This window comes from Cyrtonyx montezumae, unplaced genomic scaffold (assembly GCF_038088225.1).
Source record: "Cyrtonyx montezumae isolate F1298 unplaced genomic scaffold, pur_monq_1.0 scaffold_18, whole genome shotgun sequence".
NCBI lineage: Eukaryota > Metazoa > Chordata > Aves > Galliformes > Odontophoridae > Cyrtonyx > Cyrtonyx montezumae.
The window spans coordinates 8,210,259-8,236,329 of record NW_027071914.1 but is presented as its reverse complement, the minus strand read 5'-3'; the positions used below and the strand labels follow the sequence as shown (position 1 = coordinate 8,236,329).

The following is a 26,071-nucleotide window of genomic DNA, read 5'->3' as shown; positions in this document are numbered from 1 at the left end:
GGCGCGCCGCCGTGGGACGGGTCGGGACGGGAGCGGAGCGGGCGAACTGGAGCGGAGAGCGGAGCGCGCAGCCCCGCACGGCGGGAGCCCCCGCACGCAGCCCGCACGCACCTGCTGTCCCCTATGCGCGGAGCCCGGAGCGGCACCGCGACGCCGAAACCCTGAGAGCAGCTCCCGCTGCCTGCCCGGGGACCTGGCCCGTGGGCCATGGGGGTGGCGGGCACCGAGCTGCCCGTCGGCAACGTCAGCACCAACCAGAGCGCCGCCGGCCCCACGGTGTCACAGGACGTGTGGGTGGTGGGCATGGGGATCCTCATGTCGCTGATCGTGCTGGCCATCGTCTTCGGCAATGTGCTGGTGATCACCGCCATCGCGCGCTTCCAGCGCCTGCAGACAGTCACCAACTATTTCATCACCTCGCTGGCGTGCGCCGACCTGGTGATGGGCCTGGGCGTGGTGCCCTTCGGTGCCTGCCACATCATCATGGATATGTGGAAGTTTGGGAACTTTTGGTGTGAGTTCTGGACCTCTCTGGACGTGCTCTGTGTCACGGCCAGCATCGAGACCCTCTGCGTCATCGCTGTGGACCGATACTTCGCCATCACCTCCCCGTTCAAGTACCAGAGCCTGCTGACCAAGAGCAAGGCACGCGTGGTCATCCTGGCGGTGTGGGCGATCTCGGCCCTCACCTCCTTCCTGCCCATCCAGATGCACTGGTACCGGGCAGACCACAGCGAGGCCATCCTCTGCTACGAGAAGGACACGTGCTGTTACTTCTTCACCAACCAAGCCTATGCCATTGCCTCCTCCATCATCTCCTTCTACCTGCCGCTTGTGGTCATGGTATTTGTGTACGCCAGGGTCTTCCAGGTGGCCAAGAAGCAGCTGCAGAAGATAGACCGGAGTGAGGGGAGGTTTCATATCCAGAACAAGGAGCAGGACCAGAATGGGAAAGCTGGGCACCGCCGTTCCTCAAAGTTCTTCTTGAAGGAGCACAAAGCCCTGAAGACCCTGGGCATCATCATGGGAACCTTCACGCTGTGCTGGCTGCCCTTCTTCATCGTCAACATCGTGCACGTCATCCAGGACGACATCATCCCCCAGTACGTGTACGTTCTCTTGAACTGGCTGGGCTATGTCAACTCTGCCTTCAACCCCCTGATCTACTGCCGGAGCCCGGACTTCAGGTACGCCTTCCAGGAGCTCCTGTGCCTCCGCAGGTCTGCTCTGAAGATGTATGCCAACGGCTACTCAAACAGCAACGGCAGGAGTGACTACAACGAGGAGGACAACGGCTATCCCCTGGCACCAGATAAAACCTGCGAGCTGCTCTGCGAAGAGGGCTCCTTTCCTCACCCCGAGGACTTTTTGCACTGCAAAGGTACTGTGCCTAGCGGGTAGCTCTGAGACGTGATGGGCTCTGGCGTGGCACGCTGCTCCTAACGATGAGCCTTTCTCTAAGGAAAAACAAAAGCCCAGTGATAATAACGGTCCCCTCCTAAAGCACACTTAAACCCCAATGGCTGCAAGAAAGCTAAAGCTCAGCAAACCTCCGTCAAACAGGTGGAAGGCTGCCCCGGGAGGCTCGGGTGGGCTGGCTGCTTGCAGAGGTTATGAATTTAAGTGCACGACTTTAGGTTCCTTGTGCCGGGGGGAGTGCTGGGGGATTGTATTTTAAGGCTGTGCAGAAAGCTCGTCCCAGGAGGAACTTCCTGGCTGTGGCCGGTGTTCAACTACCTCATGAGCTCGGTGCTGGAAGTTGCTGCGGGAGCCCTGTGCTCCCCGAGCTGTGCAGCACCTGCCCCAAAATCCCCCCGAGGGATGCTTAGAGCTCGGTCGGCTGCGTCTGATCCTATTGCTGTCAGTGGGAAAGTTTAAACAACACCCGGAAAAAAAAAAAAAAACACCAAAAAGAAAACAAAACAAAAAACAACCACGAATGCGTCTTTTGCCAAGTGCTATAGGACTTTCCGCTGAAATAAGGATAGAAATAAACGGAGCGTTTGCCCAGAATGTGCCGCTGTGACTGCGAGACTCAGGAATGCGGTACTGGGAAGCGGGGTGATACGCTGCGGCAGTTGCAGCCCGTCCTGTCGTCGAGACCGCAGCCAAAGCTTTGTAGCAGCCCGGTCTGTTTGAGCCCGGCTCTCAGCTGGCAGCCCGAGGAGGTGGGCAGGGAGGATTTTGTTTTCGGAGGGCTGACAGACCGGCAGCGCAGCCCTGGCCGCGGGACGGCTGTGGGCTGCTTGCTTGCTTGCTTGGTTTGTGGAGGGTTTTTTCCCTTGCAGCACGCTTCGCATTGCGTTCCCGCAGCACTTGGCGGCGGGCGGGCGGGCTGTCACGGCGGCAGACACGGGTGGGCAGGTGGGGAGGGACGGACGGACGGACGGGAAGGGTTGGCCGTGCTGCTCCGAGCGGGGCGGACGCGGAGCTCCCCTCTTGCTTTCCTCCACAGCTGCAGTTTGAAACAGGGGACCCGAGGAGGATGTGAAAGTGCGGTGTCTTCGGAAGCACGTGGGAGAGATGGGGGAGGAACGGCCCCGCGCCGCGTGGGAGAAGTGCTCGAGCGCTGCGCGAGTGGGGGCTGTTGTTGCTTTGCTGGTGCCGCTGCGAGAGGGCAGCTCGCACCGACCTGGGGTGGTCTGTAGGGAGGGGGATTCTGTCTGCCCACAGCTCCTGCAGCCCCTTCACCGGGGCTCCCTTTGCTGCCCTGAGGATTTGCCCCCACGGGTACCCCCGGGGAACACTGCGTGGGGATCAGCTAGTAAGGACAGCGCAGGGCAGCGCTGGTGCTGCAAGGTGCCGGGTGGCAGCAAACTCATCCTTGAGCTCACAGCATTCCTCGCCGTAAAGCCCGACCTGGTTTCGTGGAGAAGGCTTGGAAATCCTCGTGCTCTTCTACCTTCCCCCAGGTATCCCAATCCTGTTTGGGTAAGGCTGCTGGGAGGACAGGCAGCCCTAAGCCCTGTGCTGGGTGCTGGCTCTGCTCTGCCTGCAGCCTCTCCAGCTTGTTGCATGCTACAGAGCAGCAGAGAATGTGTCCAACAGGGCTCTGTCACTGCCAGCTTTGCTGCCATGCCCATCCACACCTTGGTGCTGCCAGCAGTGCCCAAGTGCTCCCCAAGTCATTGAGTTCAGCTTCTACATGACAGCATGAACAAGTGAGAGGGGTGTGATGGCACAGAGCGGTGCAAGGCTGCTGGGAACAGGGGGCCAGGCTGGAAAAACATTTGCTCCTCAGATAAACATTAACAGGCTGTCCTGGCAGGGGAGACCTGGCATGGGGTCAGGTGCTCTCAGCTTCCTACTGTGAAGGGCTGAAAAGCAAGGGGCCTGCACTGTGGGGTTGGTGTCGATGCTCCATGTAGGTTAGAGATGTGCTTCTGCTCAGTGTGGGTCATGATTATCACAAAGCAAGAAGTGAAAATTAACCTCTTGGTTGTAGCAATTGATTTCTTCTGTGCCATGAATCCTGCCTAGGCTGGCGTTAGCAGGAGTGCAGGGTGAAGGGGTGTCCCATGGCGATGGCTCCTTGTGGAGGGGCAGGGGAAATCCAGCATCCATATCTCAGTCTCTGTGGGCAGTTTTATTATTATTATTTGTATTTCAATAGCAAGTGTTGTGGGCGAGGATTTTGTTGTCCAAATAATCACTCTTCTTGCTTGCCTGGCTGTGCTCATACATCAGATGTTGGTGCTGTATGCAGGCAGAGCTGAGAGATGAGCTACGGGTGGCTGCAGAACTGCTGCAGTGTGCAGAGCACAGAGGTGTGGAAGGGGCAGGAGATGTCTGTCTGTCTGCTGACCTCTGCAGCATAGTGCTCAGGTACAGTGTTAGGAAACCTCAGGCTTACACACGTCTGAGTGTTGAGGAGCTGATTTCTTTCCTTTTAGGCACCGTCAGTAAAACTGGTGAGTTGCTAACTGCTCAGTTCTGGAAGCAGCTGGAACCAAAAGAGGCAAGTACTGCAGGAGCGAATGTTGTGGCACCAGTGAAGTCAAACTTGACTAACCCTTCCTGCTTCATGGCTGGAAAAGAAAAGCTGAATAAAGGAATCCTTTTGCCTATTGAGTTTACAGATGTGTGCTAGGGATTCAGAAATGGTGCATTAAGTCAGGACACTATGGCTGCTACAGTGATTTTAGGGTCAGGAGAAACCCAGCACGCACATTTCAGTCGCTCGGGATTAACACTAGCAGAGGGTTGACTCAGGTTAAGTACATCTGATAAAACACAGCAGTAACTTCATTAGAGGACAAGCACTGTGATGAAATACCAGGTTCTTATTGCAGGCTGACGGGCTGCTTTCTGTGCTGTGGGTTTGTGCACCACGGCCACAACGTACTTAGAGCAAGGGTGGGATGGTGCCTGCCTGGAGGGGTGGCCTATAACTTCACGCTTGTGCCTATAACTTCACGCTTTCAGCCACTTTAGCCAGAGAGGTTGTTGCTGTTTTTAACGCCTTAGTTGAGAGAGGCACGACTGCAGCTTTTGTGTTGTCACAAAATACCGTTCTCACTGCGGGGTCCCTTTGTTATTGAGGCAGCTGTAGCTCCCACATCAGGAGCTGTCTTTGGTCCATCCCCTAAAACAGGCAGAGTGTCATGAGATGCTGCCTTATGTCAGTCCTTTGCCTCTTGGCATCATTCCTGGAGTCCTTCTGCTTTCTGGGAAGCCCAGGCCTTGCTCACTGTGGCTCTGGGAAGCTGTGGGGCAGCAGATCCCCACCAGCACCAATGTGTTTCAGTGTTACTGATGCACACTATGCCCCTCTGCATGTCTTTGTTGTGTAAGGGGTGGCCCAGACCCCGTGGCCTCTCCTTTGGAGTTCCGGTTAAGGGTAGTGCTGAGTAGTGGGTACAGCAGGGAGAAGGGCAGAGGCTGAAGTTACCAAACAGTCCTGAGCACCTGACAACAGGCCAGGGCTCAGCACAGAGTAAAGAGCCTCATGTCTCCAAGCAGCACACAGCGTGCTCTTCAGCTCTGCCACGTCACAGCTGCTGTGCTTTTCTAAGGGTTTGTTCCTGTATTTATTTACTATAAGGGACATGTTTTTGCAGTAGGGGGAGAACATTGACGGGGCTGGCTGGGAGCACATCGTGGCCTGCAAGCTCTCCCAGCATCTCATGCCCTTCTGGTGTTACAGTACTGTTGCCAGCAGCCCCACACACCACTCTGCCTGAGGGAAAGGCTTCTTCCCCTCTCTTTGTCAGCCCCCTGCCTCCAAGTGTTTGTATTCACTGGTACGATGAGCCCATTTCCCAAGAAGATGAGCTTATGAGCATGTTCATTCCTCTTGCAGGAGGGAGGACAACGTGCCTTGCACGTTTCCTTCTCTGCTCTCTGTCAGCAAGCACAAAGTGCCATCCCGTCACAGCAGCAGGGAAACAGAGGTTCCCTGACCAGCCTTGGCTGTGTCCCTGGGCAGGGAGGGTGGAAGAGGAGAGCTGGGGGCGGGCTGTCACCCCAGCCACCTATGCAGGAGCACCCAGCCTCAGGAGCACCCTGTTCCTCAGCTGAGCCGCAGTGTTTGCTGACTTGTAAGAGCCATGTGCCATGTTTTGAAAGTGCTAGCCCTAACCTTTCTCCTTGGGTTCAAAGAGAACATCTTTCAATTGACACACAGCCCAGGCTGTGAGCACACAGTCATTTGGCAGCCGGTGTAGCTACACCCTTACACAGACATTCCTCCAGTGACAGCTGCAGGGACACTCAAGGGAACCTGTAGGTGCTGCTCATGATTTCACAGAGCAGGGCAGCAACATTGTTCCTGCTGAGAGATGTTCCGTGTGCCCACACTGCAGCTGGTGGTAGAGGCAGAGCTGGGGCACAGCCACAGAACAAAGTGCTTGACGAGGAGCACAGAGCTCCTGGGGTCATGGTAGCACATCCCAGGTATGGGCAGAGCTGTGCATGCTGCAATTGAGTTTACACACAGCTTGGAAGAAGGCTGACTCTCCTGCTAAGTGTGGTGAGTGTTTGGCAGTGGGTATATGCTGGAACTGCTGTGTGTCAGGGCACTGAATCAAGCCTGGTGTTTCAGGGGGCATCAGGCCCTTACAAGCATTCTTTATCAAGAAAAAAAAGTGGATTTGCTGCTTATCCATGCATATAGTTTGAGATTTTTCCCGTTTTCTCACCCTACCAATGGCAGGAGCATACAACTGAATCTTTCAGTGCAATATTACCAGTGTCAGCAAGAGTGGATTGGGAAATATTTTCTTGTTTACTGTCCTTGGTAAGGCCATTTTTGCACAAGTGCATATATATTTAGATATATGTATGTATATGTGTGTATATACCTTGATTATCTATATACAGGAATATATAGATCTGTATATAAATAAGGAAATGTAAAGGTGTTTTGTCATGCTAGCTGGATGAAGACATGTATGTTCAAAAGTTAAAGTATTTATTGCAGGTCCTAATGGTTGACGTTGTGTTTAAATAAAGAGTATTTATGGTATGCTTGTAGTCAAGTGTCCTTGCTTCAAGCTGTCCTGCTGGCTGTGCCTCTCACATACTCTCCAAGTGAGTAAATCCTTCAGAGCTCATTGGAAACTAACCCTGCACCCAAGTAGCTGGGTGCATGCAGAGTGGCAGAGCTCCATTCACTTATGCTGCATGTTGAGCTCACCTTCCCTGGAGGCACCGCAGATGCTGCAGGTGTTCAGTTTTTCAGTTCTCTGCTTTCCATCTCCAGAGCTTATAGGAATAGAGTTTTTTGGGAACTCACCTGCTGCTCTGTCTGTTTGGACCCCAAACAGCAGCAGTCATGTGTGCCTCCTGCGTGGCAGGGATGGAGAAGGGCTGGGGACAGCTGAGGCTTAATCCTTTGTTGCTGATCTCCAGTGCCAACGTTCCCTGGGAGCAGGAGGAAACAGATGTCTGTAGGGATGGGGAAGTGAAACCCAGGAAAGAGCGTGAAGGAGTCCAGTACTGTGCCACTCTGCTCTGAGCAAGGCCTCACTGTGCCTCTGTCCTAACCTGCCTGTGCTGGGCTTGAAGCAGCCATGAGGGTTTGAACTACCTGGCAGGAGCTGGGGGCACAGTAGTGCTGTGTGATGGGTCTTTTCTGTCTGTCCCCAGTTGCTTTATCTCCCTTCAGGGCTGAAAAATCTTCTGGAGGGCCTTTGGACAAATATCCCAGCCCTTTCTGTTACCAGGTGCCTAGACCTGTTGTGCTGCTGCTCTTAATGCTTCAGGAGGGGTAAAGGAAGAGCGTGTGGCAGTGACATGTAATTTGCATTCCTTATGCCACTCAAAGCAGAATGAAAACATTTACAGCAAAGGCTGATGTGTGCCCTGCGTGTTTCAAGGCTTCTCCTTTCCAGAACAGCAGCAGGAGTCACTGTGCAGCTTGAACAGGGAGGGACCACACCGAGCACTTACAGAACACAGTGGGTGCTCAAATTACAGTCATTTATGGTTTTGTAACTTCGTGTTTTCAAGGGCTGGAGGGTCCCAGCTGGGAACAGGTGCCACTGCCAACTGTGGGGATCCTGGAGAGGTGGGAACCCCGTCTGCCATCTACCCTTCCTTTCCAGTGGAGCCTTCAGACTCTGGAGAGCAGCTCTCCCCATGTCCCTCCCTGTCCTTGGTCCCTAGATGTGCCCAGAGCCCAGTACTCATTTAGGGCTTGCACTGAGGCTCCCACAGCCCTGCTTAGCTGGGAAATGGCATTAGGAAACCACAGCAGTGGCTACCAGAGCAACCTCACCACATGGCTTCCTTGCAGCCTGCAGTACCCCACTGCCCACAGCCCCACTCACACACTGCAGGGCAGCTGGGGGGGCACAGGCTCCACTGCTGAGCTCTGCAGCATCAGCCCCATCCTGAGAAACACATAAACAGCAACAGGGCCTCTGCAAAACCCCTGCCAAGTCCTTTCTCTCTCATGTAAATATTTTTTCCTCTTAAGTGTATGTGAGTGTGAAAAATCCCTCCTTAATCTTTTCGCTTTCTGGCTGAAAGAAATGTTTGTTCATCCCTGGGTGGGGACAGCCCTCCGCTTGAGATTCTGACATTTTGCAACCATTGGCTCAAGCAAAAATGATGCTGCTGAGAGCATTTCTTATCACTCCCAAGTCCATGCTGCTCTTCCTGCCTCAGTCTGGTTGCATCTGAGCAAAAGGTGCCCACCATAATGGGTGCATTGGATGGAGGTTCCACAGGCTGCAGTTATTCTGGGCAGCCTTGAAGAAGCCTTCAGAAAACCTGTACACAATGTTGATGGGATTGCAGGGGCCCTGCTGCTGAAAACATGTTTGAGTGGGCTTATGGAAATGAGTGGCAAGTTTTTGTTTTTATTTTCCTGAGAGAAAGCAAAGGGGAAGCACCAGATAAGATTCTTGAGGTTTGACCCTGGAATCACTCTGCTCAATGAGAGACGCTCCACCTTCTGCTAAGTGCATGAGAAGGTACTGCTGCATGCAGCAGAGATCCTGGGGACCCGATATGACCGCATGCAGGGCAGCAAGTCAGAGGAGATGTGCAGCATCCTGCTCACTGGGAACATGTTGTCACTGTACAGCTGACAGCCCTGCCCTGCAGTGCTCCACTGGCACCACAGCCAAGGTTGGTGTCCCACCAAGGCTGCAAAGCTTTGCTGCTTCTGGTGCTCCAGCAGGAAGCTGTCTGCACAGTAGTTGTTTGTGAGTGAGGATGATGCTGAGATAAATCTGTTTCAGCCTTGCCTTTATGTCATGGTGACATAGCATGATGTCCAAAGTACCACAGTGATACTGAGCCTCCATGTGAGCCTGGGCTCTTTGTAGAGACAAACTGGACTCAAGAGTTTGGTACAGAGCTGCTGGGTTGGAAGGATGTACAATGAGAGAGATTTGAGGGGTCTTTTTTTCTCTGCCTGACAATTCCATTTTTTCCTCTTCGGAGATGAAAAACAGTGATAAAACTCTTTGGAAAAGCCAACCTTTTAGCGTGGATTTGAACAACTGCAGCTTACTGAGGGCCTGTGTCTGTAAGGAGGCTTCCATCATCCCTGCCAACAGATTCATAAACACATAGAGATTAGTGAAGGAAACTGGAGAGAAAGAGACCAACCTTCAGGAGGACGGCGGAAACCAAAGAACAGAGGCAAAATGAAATGTAGCCCAAAGAGAGTGTAAAATAGTGATGAAAAAACAAATGGAGATGAGAAATGGTCCCTGGGAGGGAAAATGACTCAAACAGCAAACCTGGGTGGAAAGCAGGAGGCTGAATCCCATGTGGTAAAGGAGGGAGAAGCTGGAAAGGGAGTGCAGAAGTAGAGACAAGATTGGGAACTGCCATGAGAACAGGTCCTGCATGTCAGTGCAGGCAGCCTGGCTGCTGTCCCTTTCCTCCTGCATCAGTGTTTTCTCCTCATCCTCTGGCAGGAAGGAGGTGGCAAGCAGGGAGAGGGCCAGCTGCCGTGGTACAGCAGTGCTGGGAGCTGTGCGGGAGAAAGCATGGCCATTAGAAAGGCAATGCATGCACGGATTGTTCCCAGCACTGGGGGAGTTGTCCAAGGCAAGTGGCCAAAGCCTAATTTATGCTCGCGGAGCAGGGAAGGTGAGTGTTGTTTTATTTTTAAAGCCCTTCTCCTCCACTTTGTGTCATGTCACCTCCTGCAATGGGGTTCCAGTTCCAGGAAAAGGAGGGGAAAAACAGCCCCATCCAAACTCATACGTTCTGATTTTGCCCATAAAAGGCACTTTACCCATAAGTGTCCTGAGTTCGGTGTGCAAATCATGCCAGTGAACAGAGCCCCGTGCAGACTGATGAACAGCAGATCAGCTAGGAGAGAGCGTTCAGGGTAAGGAAGGGATGTGGAAGGGGTTTCCAATGGAGATGAATGAAAAGGAGACAATGGATTCTCCTGCCCAGCAGGAACCATGGCCATGGGTGTCTTTCCATCACTCCACCAGTCTCACAGTCACGGGGCAGCAGGATCTAGCCAGCCCCATGCTATGTCCCAGCCCAGGCTGACACTGGAGAAGGCCCAGGGCACATTACAATTGTGCCATGCTGCTCAGGTATTCTCCCTGCTAAGCAAACCCTTCAGCCATGGCAGCAGCAGCATGGCTCCTTCACTGCTGGAGTGAGAAGAAAAGCCAGGGATTTTGTCATGGAAGGAGAAGTCCTGCTGCAAACCCGAGATGCTCCATACACAGCCAGTTTGTTTCTGACCACATTGTTTGTTAGCAGCACAGGGCCCTTCAGTGTGAGAAAAGGTGTCCCAAGGCTGACCCCGGGTTATCTGGTCCCATCAGAGCCCTGGGATGATCTGTGCAAGTGTTGGTGCGGATGTGGGTGCACATGATAGAGAGATAAACAAAGAGCACAGATGCATCCAGGACCTCGCTCTCATTTTCACTGCAGTGACTTTCATGTGAGTCACCACGGAGTCACGCAGCTCACAAGCAACACAAAAATCCTGCAGTTTGGTTTCAAACAAGCACGCATACAAACAAGCTTGATGTGAAATTACCCAGGGTAGGCATTGCCCTGTTTAGTGTCTCCTGGGGGCAGCAGTGAGGGGTGAACCCAGATGCTGTGCCCTGGAGCAGGTGGGGCTTCCCAGCTCCAGATCTCAGCTGTGATGCTGGTGGTGCCCAGCCCTGTCACTGTGCTTCTGGCTGCTCCCAGCTGCCTTCTTCTGTTTGTGCTTTGGTACCTACAACTGCTTCTTGTTGCACCTCTGGCAGCCCTGCAGCAGACCCCAAAATGCCTGTGTTGGAGTCTGCATGGCTGGTGGGCCACAGTGTGTTACCTGTGCTGTGTTAGCAATGAGCTTTGTCTGCTGCATCCATCTCTGAACATAGGAACACTCTTTGCTCTTGCTGAAATGCCTCTTCACACTCTCTCAATGTGTCTGGGAGGCTTTTCTGGGATCTAAACAGGTACTCAAGATGTTCAAAGGGAATAGACCCTGTTACAGCCACACCACCAGGGCACGGAGCCATCTCCTGCAGGCTGTCGTGGCTCTTCAGCTCTGCCCAGGGGTGCAGGGACAAAGAAAGGGTAACCAAGGGGAGAAGGATTTCATAGTTATGGATGTCCCAGCAGCTGTCAGTGTCCAAGCTTTTATCAGTCCCAGAAAAATCCTCAAGTGAAAAATGTGTCAATCCCATCTTGCTTTTCATTAAGGAGATCTTGTGGAAGGGTTGAGATGCTTGTGGGCATCCTCCAAAAGAGCAGAAATCAAAGGACTGAGGAAAAAGTCCCTGCCAAATACAGTGCATTGTGAATAGAAGCTGTAAGTGGAGCGAGCAGGATCTTGTTTTGGAAACAGGCAGACACGGTTATTAGTACCTACTTGTTCTCTGGGTGACATTAGCAGTTGGTTTGGTGTTTTTATTTTGTTTGTTTGGTTTGTTTTTAACTTCTGATGTTCATTAGTGCTGAAAGAATTATAAGATGGTATTAAAAAAAGCAGTTTAAGTATGTTTTCTCTTGGGATCCTTCATCTGTAGATGGATAGAGGTGCCCAGAGAACACCAGTGCTGGGCAACAGATGAGGACAGCCTGTTAAACATTTTCAAAATCACAGTGTCTGCCTTAAACTTTCAGGTTGGATATTAGGAAAAACTTCTCCATAAGAGTGGTTGGGCACTGGCACAGGCTGCCCAGGGAAGTGGTGGCATTACCATCCCTGGAGGTGTTCAAGAACCATGGAGATGTGGCACTGAGAGACATTGTTTAGTGGCAGTACTGGTGGTAGATGGATGGTTAGGGGTCTTTTCCAACCTCATTGATTCTATGACTCTAAAACATCATCTTTATTTCCCTTGTTTCCAATCCATCCCCCCTCTGCAGTAGGGGCCCTTGAGCTTTACTATGTGGTTCTTTCCTGAAGTATCTTTTTCTTCTTCTTCCTTGTAGAAGGCACAAAGTCAAGGCTGTGCATTTGGAAAGTCCCCTCTCAGTCCTTGGCACAAAGCAGGTTTATATAAGACAACACATTCATCATTTCCTCTTGGTCCCCATGTTCCTTCCCGAGCTGAAGCTGTGTGCAGGGCAGTGGTTTCCTCTAACGTGAGCAGTGAGTTCGCTTCCTCCTCAGAGGCTGCTCTGCTGCCTGCCAAGGCACGATCACTGAGAGTAGTGAGCATGTCTGCCAGGTACAGACACAAACTGGGACAGCCACCTGCTGCCCAGCATGGTGATGGCCGAGCTCTGTGTAGGAGATGCAGGTGGGGACAGCTGGGTTTCCCTGGAGGAGAGCTGGAGGCATTAGAATGGCACCAGCAGTGCTACTTGGGCTCTGCAACAGCATCATTTCCATGTCCCAGTTTGCTGAGATAGCTTTGCCTTCAGCAACTCAGAAGGGTGTGCAGCTCAGGAGGGTGTGCAGGGGGTCCTGTGGCTGCACCTTGCCCAAAGGATACCACACTCACTGCAGGTCTTCAGCCTCTAGCATCCACTGATGTCCCTGAAAAGCAGTCTGGGTTACTGAAACACAGCGAGGTAGCCATGCTGAGATGTTTGTTAGGGCTTTGTGCGTAATGCCCCAAGACCTCAATCCTCTCTAGAGCACAAAAGCTTTTATGTGAGATTCTTGTTGAGTCGCAGGAAGAAATAGCTGAAAATGTCACATCACCATGTTCTGAAATGGCAAACATCTGTGATTCAGGCACCAGATTAGAGGCTGAGCTGCAGTGACTCACTGCACATTGCTGTGCCTTGAAAGGGAGCCTGCCCTGGAAGGGCAATTCCTCTGCAAGGGTGTTTGGAGAGAAGGTGAGCTGCATTCTATCACCTGAAGCAGGCTGAGGCCAGGGCAAGATCCCTGAAGAACAAGAGGCAGCCCCATGCACCAGGACAGGCATCACCAGGGAATGTGGGAAGTCATTAGCTATTACATTTGTCAGAGTTATGCATGATTGTGCCCAATCTCAAAGTGACTTCATTCCCCACAAAACCAAACCGTTTTCATTAACCCCAAGTACTTGTCAATGCTTCCTCCCCCCATTTCCTTCCTTCAGCTGATACCAAAAAGGTGATGTTTGCAGAGAACTTTCCTCCTTCCCCTTCTTGTTTCGTGATTCATCCTGGGATGCTGAGTTCCTCTGCAGGTGATACAGAAGCCAGAGCCAAGGAGAAAATTGCGTCACAGACATCGATTTGAATGAGGACAGAGGAGCTGGTGGATGCTAATGGGTGCTTCTCTGAACACATGCTGATTATAGCACTGACAAAGCCAGGTCCAAGTAATGGCCTGAGGAAATCCCCGCTGATTTTAGCCAGGAGTTCCAATTACTGGTTGTTATCAGCAAACAATAAATACAAACCAGACCTGTTAGGTCATCTGAAAGCAAACGTTTAATTTTCATGTGATTGACAGAAGGTATTATGAATCCTGTCATGAACTGCTCAGTCTCATATGAACTTCATGGGAATCCCATTTTCAGTGATATCGTATCAGTGTTATTTCATGAACTACAGGGGAGCAGCACATCGAGCTGTAGGTGTTCATTGCTGGGGAGTGAGCTGGACTAAATGACTTTTAAAGGTCTCTTCCAATACAAACCATTTTATGATTCCTTGATTTTATGATCTGCATTTCTGAGGATTCCTCTGTATAAGCATAGACATGGGCATACTGTGCTCACCCATGAGGTCTTCACGCTTTTTGCCCTACACAGGACAGTAGGTGCCCACCCATCTGGACAGAAGGCCAGGCTGGTGTTTGAGGTGAGTTGAGTGCATGAATGCATCTCACGTTGTGTGTCTTCCTTATGGCTGTTCTCATTTAACTTGCAGTAGTTCATGAAAAGTTCTGTTAGGAGTTCCATGTGTGCTCCCTCTGACTGGAGGTCTGTGCCAGAGAAACCACTCTTTCTTTGCACATCTTTGCACATGGTTCCTCATTGTCCATGTCAGCCAGTGAAACTCCTGTGCCCATGAACATGCCCTCTTTCCTCTTGCCATCACAGTGAGCCCTCATAACTCAAGGTGAAGTGTGGAGGAACCCAGCAGCCTCGTGCAGCTGCTGGTGAGTCTCCAAGAAGAAGCTGGAGGCCTTCAGATTTCATCACTTCAGTGCTGTCATAACTATGCAACCTATTTAAAATACAGTAAACCTGAAAGCCCTTCCATATCAGACCATCAGAGGGCTGTAGCTGAGCTGCCTGAACCCTCGTAAATAAATACCAGGGCTGTCATTCCTGCAGAAGTCTTGGGGCCAGCCATTTTTAAATGGGCTCTCGGGTTACGGCTGGGCTTCACAGCACAGCCTGCAGTTGCTTTAGGGTCATGATGCTGTGAGGTAAGATTTGGCCTCTCCTATAGAGGAGGGAAATTACAATAAACAAACCACTGAAAATAGAACCTGGTGTCATGTAGAATGTTAAAGCATTCTGCCCTTGCCATTTCTGCATGTTTCTGGAGAGGTTTTCCTGTTCTTTTCCTCTCCTTTCATTGCCTTCTTCAGGGGTTGTCTTGCTTCTATCTCCTTGTGTGGTGACCAGGAGGACAGGTCTTGTTGATGGGTTGTATGCCAGCGAGAACTGCTTTGGAAAGCAATAGGTTTGAAGCTCACAGCCTTGCTGGCTGGAAACCCAGGTGAAAACAGATACAGTTGCTGATGCTGGATGATGAGCACTGGCACTGGAGGGATGGGTGCATCCATCAAGTGCAGCAGGTCACCAGAATTAGAACCATCAGATCACCAACAAGCTGAGCTCCACCTCACAGGGAAGGCTTTTTATATTTCCATGGCAGATGCCAACTATGTGCTCACTCACTTAAGACTTTTTTTGCCAGCAAATAATGCAGAAACACCCTGAGGGCTGCTGTGGTGCAATCAGCACCTAGATGCTGGCTCTGAGAGAGCAGCCCTTCTTGCTAGGCCTGTATTTACCCAGATGCAGGGCCTGCTTCACCCCTGGATTCCTGACCATGGCCTTCATGCTGTGATGCCACTGGCCATGTCCAGCATCCTGCAGCTGGAGGAAAGCAACAGAGTGGGAGCCCAGTTGTGGTGGAGCTCAACATTTGCTGCACAGGTTCGGCCCAGTAAAGGCTGGGAGTGTTTATCAGCCCTGGCATGGACCTCTCTACTCCACCCTTGATGTGGATGAGGGAAAAAAAATTCAACTTCTTCTCATCAAGCTACATCTGCTCATGTGGGGAGTGGATGTGAATGATTTCCCAAAGCAATATGGAGCTGCGTTTGAGAAAGTTACTGGAGATCTGTTGCACAAGAGAGAAATAAAGGACAGCTCACACTCCATCCCTCTCCCTGCCCATGCACTTCTCACGTGCTTCTCACTGATGTGATAGGATGAGAGAGCCACTGAACTTCCTCCAAACACCAGCAGATAACCACTGTTATTTTTATGATACTACCACTTCAAGATGTTTGTGTGGCCCCAGCATGCACAGGCTGCAATGCATCTGTTTGCTCCAAGGTTTCTCTTCTGTGTAGTGAAAAAATAGCACTATTTTTCACTACATTGCATATCATCAGGAGGGGAAAGGGAACAGAGGTGTCTGGTGCTGTGCAAGGCAGCTCGAGGCAGAGCTGCTCTGTGCCACAGCTGTGCAGGTTGAGGATGTGTGCAGCTGCCCATGCTGATGCCACCTTCGCCATCCCGAGCCACGTGTGCCCTGCGGGACAGCTGTGACAAGGACAGCGATGCTGTTTGCGTTCCCTTTGTTATTTACGCACTCCGTCAGTGCCGCTGCCGACATGGAGGGAAGGGGCTGGCTGTCTCTCCGTGCTGAATCACTTAACAGTTACGTAAATGCCTTCTCCCCAGGCATTCAGAAGCCGTGCGAGTCTCCCAGTGCCCGCCTTAAGAAAACCTCTAAGCCTTGTGACTTCTCTTTCTTCCTTCCTCTTTGGTTTGCTTTCCCTTTTCCTTGCTGCCCACTCCCTGAAGAGCCCTCCCTCCCGCTGGCAGCAGCTGTACCTCACCAGGTCAAATGTCTTCACAACTTCAGACTCTAAAATAAAGAACCCCTGACCTTTCTGAGCCTCGCAGTCACTCTTGAGCACAGAGGGAACTTCCTTCCCCGCTGAAGCATTTAACATCTCACCTCTCTCTTTTTACTCCGATTCTCATACATGAGGGAAACTTTTCTTTCACACCTTTGGTACGACCAAAAAACAGCTTGCACTGAACAGACCCGATCTGGGCAGTCCCTGAGCTGCCCCCAGCTCATTTCAGCAAGCAGCCCACATCCCTTCATGGTTTGTGTGATTGTGTGGCAGGAGAATGTCAACAGAGAGGAGGTGTGACTCCTGAATAAGGGTGCTTGACAGTGCATTGCCAAAATCACATCTAGGAGCTGCTGTTTTGCACTCTGGGCACTCATACTAAACCCCAGTGGCTGTGGGTTCCTGTTGTACGCAGCCAAGTGGTGCAGCTCAGCAGGGCACAGCAATGGGTGGTGGAAGTGTTACCTCCCTGCCCACTACCCTTGGGCTAATGCAGATTCATAGGCTGCCTGAGGATAAAGAACTTGGTGTTAAGGTTAAGAAACCATTTTCCACATCTGGGGCCATACAACTTGTGCCCTTAGGATCAGAGCTTCTCCATGCTGGAGCCTCACATGGAAATGCCTGAGAGAGCTGCAGGTGGGAAGAAGGGGAAGCCATCCCTGTGCCTCATGCTCTCTGCCTTTTCCCCCAGGGAACCACTGCAGCATCACGAACGCTCGCAGCAGAGCTCTTACAGAAGTGTTTCCAAAGGGGTCATAGCATTTCCTAGTTTCAACTGTCCTGAACCTCACCTGTGTCCTCATCCCTTGTTCAAGGCTGAAAACCATCCTGTAAATGCACAGTTCAATGAGGCAGAACTTCAATCACAACAGCCTGTGTAGCTCTGACTGCCAAATTCCTCCAAAAGGAGAGATTTCTGTGCTCTGAGTGACCTCAGGACAGCTGGTTTGGGTGCTTGCCAGTGGACCAGAAGCAAATACCCAGACCTCATCCTTCCCCATGCCCTTTTCTCTCCATATGACTTGATGGATATGCACTGGGTTCTGAGACTGGCTCAGTCTCTCATTACCAGGGATAATATGCTAGGAATGGGAAAAGAGCTCCCAAAAATCTGAGAAGGACCCTCCCTTATGTGTCTGCTCGTGCCACAAGGCAGCATGAAGGGATGTCTCCACTTTTCTGATGTGACAGAAAACAGCACTTGGTGTTTTACAATACATTTACAAGAGATCCTTGGAGTATTTGAGCCACTGGGCTTAACTTCTGTCCTAACGGTTGCCTTGATGGTGGCCCACCTCTGTGTCCTAGGGCTGGCAGTCCTAAACACCCCTGGGCCAGCTCAGAAGGATGAGCCTTGAGCAGTGACCACCCTTAGTGGGATCCTGCTTCATCAGATGTGAGAAACAGCCCTGCTGTGCCCTCAGTGGATCACCTGCCCTCATCTTAGCAACTTGCACTAAAGCTTGCTTCTTTGGTGATTTATTTTCCAGGATGGTCACAGTGTAGCATGTGGGGTTTCTATTTCATCTGTTAGTGGCCCTATTGCAAGCACCTTGTCACTTAAATGCCAGAGGAACACTTAAGTGAAGGGTCCTTGCTGTTGTAACACTCTGGGTGCCTCAATAGTCCCTAGGGAAACTTCCCCTGGAGTGATCCATCACACCAATATGACACATAACATGCTTGACTGCCCTGCCAGCTCAGTGTGCTACCCAGAGGGCAGCGTCTGGGCATTTCAGAAGGAAATCAGGACTTGGTCTTTGGTGTACATCTGGCTGGCAGGAAAATAGAGATAGTGGTGTCTTCATGTATGTCTTTTTTATGTTACACGAGCCTGGCATTCAGCAGTGCTGTATTTCAACAGCATCACAGAATAGTCGGGGCTGGCAGAGACCTCTGGAGATTGTGCAGTCTTACCCTCTGCTGAAGTGGGATCAGTGAGAGCTGGTTGTTGTGTCCTTGGGTTGGAGTGGGAGGGAGCTGAGATCCCATCCCAGCACCTTTCGTCAATGAGATGTTGAGCACAGAGCAGATGGAGGAGTGAGAGTACTGTTCGAGTATTCAGTTCCTAGGGGGAGAAGGACTTTCTGTTCATTGTAACTTGTTCGATTTAAATCTGTGTTTGTTTAAACCTCAGAGGAAACTGGGTGTAAGCCCAGCTTAAGGACAAGTATATGTTGGCATCACACCAAGGAGAGGAAATTACGGTGTGCCACAAACTAAGGCAAAAGCATTCCCTGCATTATCTGGCACGCGGGGCCTTAGTTTTAAAAGCACACTTATCTCTATCATGATTTCAGGCTTGCAGAATATCAAAAGGATGTGTTTTGGGGCTATATATATGTATTTTCTCTCTTTTTTTTCATTGTTGTGAAATCGTCTTCCTGCATCTCAGGAGCATACTGAGATCCTACATGCATAGAATTTACAGTTGGCCAGAAAGGGAACACATTCAGCCTTACAAAGCAGCGAGGTGCTGAGCATTACCAGGTTGGGGTGGGCAGAGTGCCCGTCCCTGATTGTGTTGTTCTGAGCCTTGTTCTGGTGCTTCCAGCAGTGAAGAAAGTCATTTGCTTTATGTGATGTGTGAATGCAATAGTGTGTTTCAGTGTCAGCCTCTTCCATTAATGCTTCAGAAAGTGTCTTCCCTTTCTATTATCCTCCTCCTTGCCCTAATGATGGTTTGTGTCATGGTTGCAACATTTGAGTGGGGTCTGTCAGCAGTGTGGGGTTGAATGCACATTGCTCTACTGTCAGGAAAATACAGGGAGAAAAACCATTATTTGCCAAAAAACATAGCACCCCAGGAAAACATTGCACAAGCTCCCAGCTCTCTGACAGTCAGGAGTTCCTGCTGGGGGACTGCAAGGTTTTAGAGTTCAGTTAAATAGCTTCAGAGAGAATCACTGCTCTGTTGGGAACTGCCTTCAATCTGCTCAGTGATTGCAAAGCAAATAATCTCCTTCCAACTTCCCCAAAAGTCAAAAAAGAGGCAAACAACGCTTCTCAGAAAAGCTGGGGCAAGCAAACAAGACAGAGAAATAAGATAACATAGCTTTTAAAATCCTGTTGCTTTTCAGCTGTTCCACATTCTGGCTCCTCTCCAGAGTTACTTTAATGATTGACTAACCGTCAGGAAGAAAAGGGAGTCCTTCAAATGTGAAGTTTGATGTGGGCATTTTCTGAAGTTTCTCACTAAATTAACTGAGGCTCCAGGTCTGGGTTTTAGTGGAGGGACTGTCATCTGCACCAAGATGCTGTATCCGAGCTCTGCAATGAAACGAAGACAAGGAGTATCACCATGTGTCACCCAGAGTATCACTTTGTGCAGTGTAGTGCAGAGATCTCCTGTTCAACCATCCACCCACCACCAATATTTCCCACTGAACCAGGTCCCTCAGTGCATCTGCTCATTTCTTGTACACCTCCAATGTGTGAAGCAGTGACGCCCAGCTGGTTATTAGTTTGCAAGTTGCATGCACCTGGCCTGTGGCCTGACTCCACGCAGACGTTACTTTGTGGGATGCAGGTGGTCTATCCCCTCCTGGTGTCTGATCCGTGAGCACATCCAAGCTTCCCAACAGTCAATAGCAGAGACCACAAGGCTTCTTCAGGAGACTTCTGTTTTGAAAATTATGTTTTGACTTGTGAACCTGGAGGAATTCAGGGCAGAGGAAATGTTGGACGAGGTCGTGCTGTGCTCCCTCTGCGTTACCCGGAGCAGCAAATAGCAAGCGTTCCAGGGCAACATCTGATTTTCTGCTTTTATGAGGCAGATGTTTAGGAGAAGTGATCTGCTGTTTATTTTAATTGCCATCTTTTAAAGCTCCCTTCTATGTACGCGCACACATTCAGAGGCCATAAATAAGGATTCTTCAGGGTATGCAGTTATTCGGGTAGCTAGCCCTGTCTTCTGTCAGTGCCTGGACAGGGACTTGTGCTGCAAACCCAGATCCCCTTATGTATCAGTTTTACAGTGGTGTAAATCAGGGAGGTTTAATTCCTTTCTCAGCAACACTGGCCTAAATCTGAAGTCACTCCACTGACGTCAGCACCGTAGTTGCAGTGTAAAGGAAAGTTAGTCCCTCTTGGCTTCAGAATGTTGTTGCTGATATAGACCAGAACCAGAGCAATAGTAGTGGAGCTCAGCATGTCCCAGCACTACAGAATTGAACCACGTTTTGCTCTGTATGCAGCGATGGAGAATGACTCTGCTGATTTCACTGGCATTATGTTGGTGAAGATGAATTGCATCATCACCATAGCTTGGGTTGAGTGCGGGTAGGAACCCACACAGAGGGAACGCGGCCCAGGCTGCCCTATTCTCCTTGTTCTTGATAACTTAGCTGAGGGGACCGTTGGCTGGAAGCCACCAAGTTTACCAGTCCTGACACCAAACTCTGGTTGCTGCCACAGGAACCTGAGCTTGAAAGCGAAGCTTATCCAAGGGGGGAGCAGAAAGAGGGCATCAGGCTTCTGCATCCTATCAAAACTAATCAGCCTGGCTTGGATTTGGAATACCAGTGGCTATTACAGTAATAATTAAAATACATATATCTAGATATCAAGAAACATTGACTTGGATTCTTGGCAAGAATCTAGTCAGACTAGGCTGAGGAAGGGAGCAGTTATCCCAGCTACGAGGCACAGAGCCCTTCCCGTGAGGAAAGGAAGCACTTAAATCACAGTGGCTGCGGAATGCAGAAAGCCTAACCTTGCTGTGCTCCATGGCTGTCTTTCGTGGATGTAGACGTGCTACTTGTTTAGAGAACTCCCTCTTCCTTTTCAGATGAACTCTGTTACAGTGGCTTTGCCCTCGGTGCTGACAGCTTGGTTCAAGTTTCCTGGTAAGCTTACAAGCTCCATCTATAGGATAGTCGAAGAAGAGCCCCTTGGCTTAAAGCTGATGAAAGGGCAGAGGAGCTTCTCTCGGAGATACTAGTTCTGTTCTGGAAAAACTCATTCCATATTGCAGAATATCTCTAATTTCCTCGTTGTTACTTCATATTTAGGTATAGTTCTCTTCCCTGTCAGCCCTTGATCCCATCACTCTTTCTGAGAGTGTTTTCCTAACGTGCAACCTGAACCTCCTCTGAAATCACTGCAGTTGTGGAGCTGCTTTTATTCCACGTGGGAAATCTCAGGGGTTTTCTAAAGAGATTTGCAAGAATTCTGTGTCCCAGCTGTGGCATCCTTAGTTTCTGACAGCCTGCAGCAGCCTGCATGCAAAGCTCAATGGTAGCAATTATCCAAATCATCTAAATCCAGCTGATTTAGCAAATTGGTTTCTCCTTACCTGGGTGTTTAATGATTGCCAGCCCCAGCTCACACTTCACTGCACTAACTGCACCAGCAGAAGTCATTGCAGCTCACAGAGCTTTTTTAGAAGTAGTAAACATATAAGGTGAAAAACTTCTGTTCCTTCTCTTATGCAAAGCAAAAAATTGCCAATAAGAGATTCTCCAGGACTTGATTTTCTGCTCAGGGTGTAACTGTGCTTTCTTAAGTACTATACCCTGACATTTCAGGTTGTGCATCCCCCAAACAACATTGCGGTGCAGATGGAGCATGAGTATTTTTTCATAGGTGCTGGCAACTGGTACTACTGCAAATCAACCCTCACACTGAAAATTCAGCTTCCATTTGCACAAGTGCAGCTTCAGTTTGGATACCAAGAGTTCTTCTGAGAGGCGTTGTGTTCCCAAAGAACAGAAATGTTTTCTTTCCTCCGGATCCATTCTGTTTGTCAATGCTGCTTTCCCCCCTACACACACAGACCGTAATCTTCAACGTGTACTTGTTAAAATATCATGTTAAAATATCACTTTCCAATAAACAAAAGTACAAGCATATCTAGTACTTGTTCCTTTCTCTACCTTGAGATTAATTTCCCATTTTTCCCTCTATCACGTCAGTCATTCAGGTATCTCCACCATCAAGAAAAGGGTCTGTTCCTTCCTTTTTATAGATTCAGAGACACAAGACCAGAAGGAAATATATTCTCATCATCTGGCCAGCAGGCCCACGTGTGTGTGTAGAGATGCATCTGTTTATTCCAATTATTACATGCAAGGGAGCACTCTTCTGCTTTTTGGTAGGGAAATCTGCATGGACCTGATGCCTTTTTTTCTCTCTCTCTTGCACAGAGATCCCTGGGTGTCCAGGAATGGTGGAGAGCTGAAGGCCAACCTCTCTTCCTCACCACCCTGAGCTCACAAGGGCTCTGAAGAGATGGAGTCGGAGCACAGCCATGCTTCTCTGAGCCCAGGGTTGCTTGGGAAGTGATTGCCCTGGCAAATGTCTTCATCGCAACCCATAGCCCATCATGCATCTCCTGAAGAAGAAGATGATGAAGGATTCAGAGGACCAGGAAGGGCTCTGCCAGCACTTCAAGCACTGGAGGGCACAGATGGGGGATGGGCACTACGAGGCACACACTGCAGGAGTCACTGCGTACAAAACCAGCTCTGGGGAGATGCTAGAAGAGCCCTGTCAGCTGGAGGAGGTGAATGCCCAGATCACCACAGGAGTACTGTGGGGTTTTCCTGGCAAAGCATCCTTGGCAAGTGCTCCCAGAAGCGCAGGGTAGCACGACTACATGGCTGCATGCAGTGGCTGAGCCAGAGAGGAGCCCCAGCAAGGTCCTGCCTCATGCTGCCTGGGGCTGCTGGTGGAACAGGAACCTGACTAAGAAAGGGAGGAGGTGGAGCATGGGAGATTGCTTTGTCCTTGTTTCTCATTCTGGTATCTGCTCTATCTCTTTTCCTCTTTAGCCCTATGCATACTGGATACAGGACATAGCTCCACTCAGCAAGCACGGGATTAGCACAGGGCAAACCCTGCCCAGTGCAGCATGCTGCTGTCAGAGGGAGCTGACACTGCACAGCACAAACATAACCTGGCCTTCATTCGCTCCTGATCCTGACAGATCTGGAACTGCAAAGCCTGGACTTCGGACGGGAGGAAGGCTTGAGCATGGCAATCCTACTTGCAAGCAGTCACATGCTAGCATGACCAGCCACTCTTGGGAGCCAAGTTTTAACACCCGACAACCAAAATCACACAGAGCATCTGGCTCTGTGCTGTCATTGTTGAAATGAGTGTGCACATTTAGTTCCTGTCCTGTGGAAGAGAAAGAAACAGAGACACAGGGAGCAACAGAGGCTCAGGCAGGAAATTGTAGGGAAAACTGATTCAAAATCATAGGGGAACTTGCAGCTTCATTGCACATGGCATCCCAGGCACAGACTGGTGTGTTCAGCTGGCAGGCTGCAGCTCTCAGGTCACTGAGCATCTCTTGCAGGCCCAGGCACAACATACCAGCACCAACCCATGGAAGGAGCACCAACCCATGGAAGGAGCCCCATCCCAGAGCTGCTGTGCCAGGCTTCCAGCTGGAGAGCCCTTCCCCTTCTGAAGTTGTATTTATTTGTTTATTTATGCCCTTGCTGCTGGTTGCAGTGCTGCTAACAGGTGAGGATACAGAGAGCATGTGCTGTGCCCATCTGAGATGGGAGCGGACAGACGGGCAGATGGACACCTGCCCTCCCCATAGGGCTGGCTGTAGAGCAGCACAAAGCAGCCTGCCCAGAGGTGTGGGGCTCACCAAGGACACGCAGTGGATCTTGCTCATGCACAGTCAATGGAGTTTGTGTGAGTGAGGCATGGCAGTGGGAAATCCCTTGGTCAGGCCAGACCCAGGCATGCACATGGGCTGTGGGAGCATACAAGTCTGGGGCAGGAGGAAGAGGCTGCCATTAAAGCAGGAATGCATCACCTGGGGTGAGCACAAATTTTGGTCTTCGGAGAATTAAGAACAGGAAGGATGGACCCTGTTGAGAAGGACAGCAGGACAGCTGTATGGAATCTCTGTGGAGCTCTTCCAGCCAGATTTCCTGCATGCAGCTGAGGCTGTGCAGTGCACATCTCTCTTCACTCCTCCTTCGTGCCCAGATCCTGCCCTCCCAGCAGCAACGATGCAATGTCCCCATGTGCTCCCTGCTGGTAGAGCAGTCATGTCCCTGAGCACAGACCCAGCACTGCTGCTCCCACTGCTCCCATCCCTGTGCCCATCCCTGTCCCCTCTCTTCCCTGCCCCATCCCCACCAAGGCTTTGTCCCAGCCTGTATGGCTGCTGCATTGAAACATCTCCCAACCCAAACCTGTTTCCTCAGAAGATTCCTGGCTGACTCTGGTCACGTATTATGAACTGGAAGCACTGCCCTTGGGATTAGTGTTCAGGTTAGAGACACGCGTGGGATCTCAGTAGGTCTTTTTCTCACAAAGCCTCTCACATGCAGTTTGCAGTAAGAGGAATAGATATGCTTGCTCTGACAATTCGCCAGCGTGGCCCAAAGCAGTGACCTGCTGATTGCTGAGTGCTTCCTTGAAGAGTTGTTAGAGATGGAAGAGACAAATTACAAATCCATCTGCCTGTGGACCTTCAGGCTTGTTTTGTATTGCATTAACTGGTGGAATGCTCAGCTTATTTTTAAGCACTCTTACACCAGGGTTATTGTGCTTTCCTTTGGGAGACTGCTCTATAATCCAAGAGCTCCTATTAGCATTGCAGATGCACTTCCTCCTGAAATCTTCATTCCATTATTCCCAGTGATGCTCTGCAAACACACACCGCTCACTGGGTGAGCTCTGCCCCCCCGAGCACTGCTCCCCCTGCCTCCTCCAAGGAGCTGCTGCTCTGTCCCTCCTGTGGCTCAGCACGGCACGAGCCCACTTGACATTAATTTGGTGGAGAGAGAGTTGAGAGAGAATTGTCAGAGATCTGCACCAACAAGCAGAGCAGCCAGGACCCATAGCAGTATGGAGTTGTTCTGCACCTCCTTGCACAGCACATGTGGTGCAGGAGAGGGGCAAAGGCTGCAATATGTCTGAACCAGTGTTGGCAATGAACAGCTCCCATCCCACAGGCAGCAAGTGCCCACTGGGGAGAGCACACAATAGCCTCTCCATCTCTGCAGAACCCACAGTGCTGGGGGAGCGTGTGTATCGCACTCAGCTGGAGAACCATTGTGATCATGAGAGCTCTGTTCTCACTGAACAAATTGTTCCTACCAATAAAGAATAAAAAGCTCTTCTCTTCCCACTCTCCTTTATTGCACTATTCATTGAGTTGTGCTGGAGGAAGGGACCGCGCTGGGCTGGGCGGGGATGAAATTTGCCATGCGATGGACAGGTCAAGGGGAGGAAAATCACAGTGTGCACTGCAGCTGGTGCTCTGGGGGGAGTTTGCTGATGTGAGGCGGGTTGCAATATCTCCTGGGGATGGGGCTGTGGTACACGGATAGAGGGGAGCAGAGCAACTGTCTGTACCAGTCCTTCAGCTGCTATGGCACAAAGCAGGGTCAGGGAAACCTAGGAAGAGAGAACCAGATGGATGAAAGGGTTGTCACAGGATGATAATAAAGGAATCTGGAGACTCCTATCCACTTGGCAGCGTGTGGTCCCAAGGGCTCGTGCTGAACCCAGCCATCAGTTCAGTGATACAGGGGCTAGCTCCTTAATTCCCCCTATCTGCTGACTGTTCTCTTCTGGTGATGTGGGGCAGGGTGGCAGTGACAACACTGCAGCATTTAAGAAGCAATCGCCAGGAGAATCTTTTGGTCCCTGTATGCTGAAAGAATCAAAATAACCCATTTCCAACAGAATTAATGATTAGACAATTAATCATCCCAATTTAAAACATTGGAGGGCCTGAATGCAAAAAGATGTTGAAGGCTGTGGCTGTGCTCTGTGTCTGGCAGTGAGTGTGGGGCTTCAGGCACCATCTGCACTGCAGGTTCACACAGCTTCAGCAAACAGACAGGATATGCTCTCCTCATTTTCCAGGCTTTGCATCTTGATTTACCCCAGCTCTGGGGTCACTCTGGAGGGCTGGGACTGGGTAAATTGCAAGCCTTGTTTTCCACGAGCACAACTCCACTGCGTCCAGACATCTCATGATGTGTCCAAATAACTTTCCGAAGTTCCTAAAGCTTTAAAGCAATCCTGAGAAAAGAGCCGCAAAGAGATTATTGCGGCACATCGCTGCAATAAACCTTCTCTTCATCCTTTCATGGTTAGAGGTATGAACATGAATTATGGCAGCTTAAGCCTCTCAAGAGCAGCATGCACAATTGTTTT

At 50.6% G+C, this 26,071-nt stretch overlaps 1 protein-coding gene across 1 annotated transcript; it reads left to right on the top strand.

Annotated features, from left to right (window-relative positions):
* The first annotated feature begins 28 nt into the window (after window positions 1-28).
* Window positions 29-23,277, top strand: ADRB2 (adrenoceptor beta 2). Its single transcript, XM_065734558.1, has 2 exons — window positions 29-1,381; window positions 22,078-23,277. The coding sequence occupies exons 1-2, from the start codon at window positions 208-210 to the stop codon at window positions 22,110-22,112; spliced, it is 1,209 nt and encodes a 402-aa protein (XP_065590630.1). The 5' UTR covers window positions 29-207; the 3' UTR covers window positions 22,113-23,277.
* Window positions 23,278-26,071: the final 2,794 nt, after the last annotated feature.

Coding starts and splice junctions, on each gene's coding strand:
- ADRB2 (XM_065734558.1), top strand. CDS start 208: ATGGGGGTGGCGGGCACCGAGCTGCCCGTCGGCAACGTCAGCACCAAC. Junction 1,382..22,077: donor GGACTTTTTGCACTGCAAAG/GTACTGTGCCTA, acceptor TCTCTTGCACAG/AGATCCCTGGGTGTCCAGGA.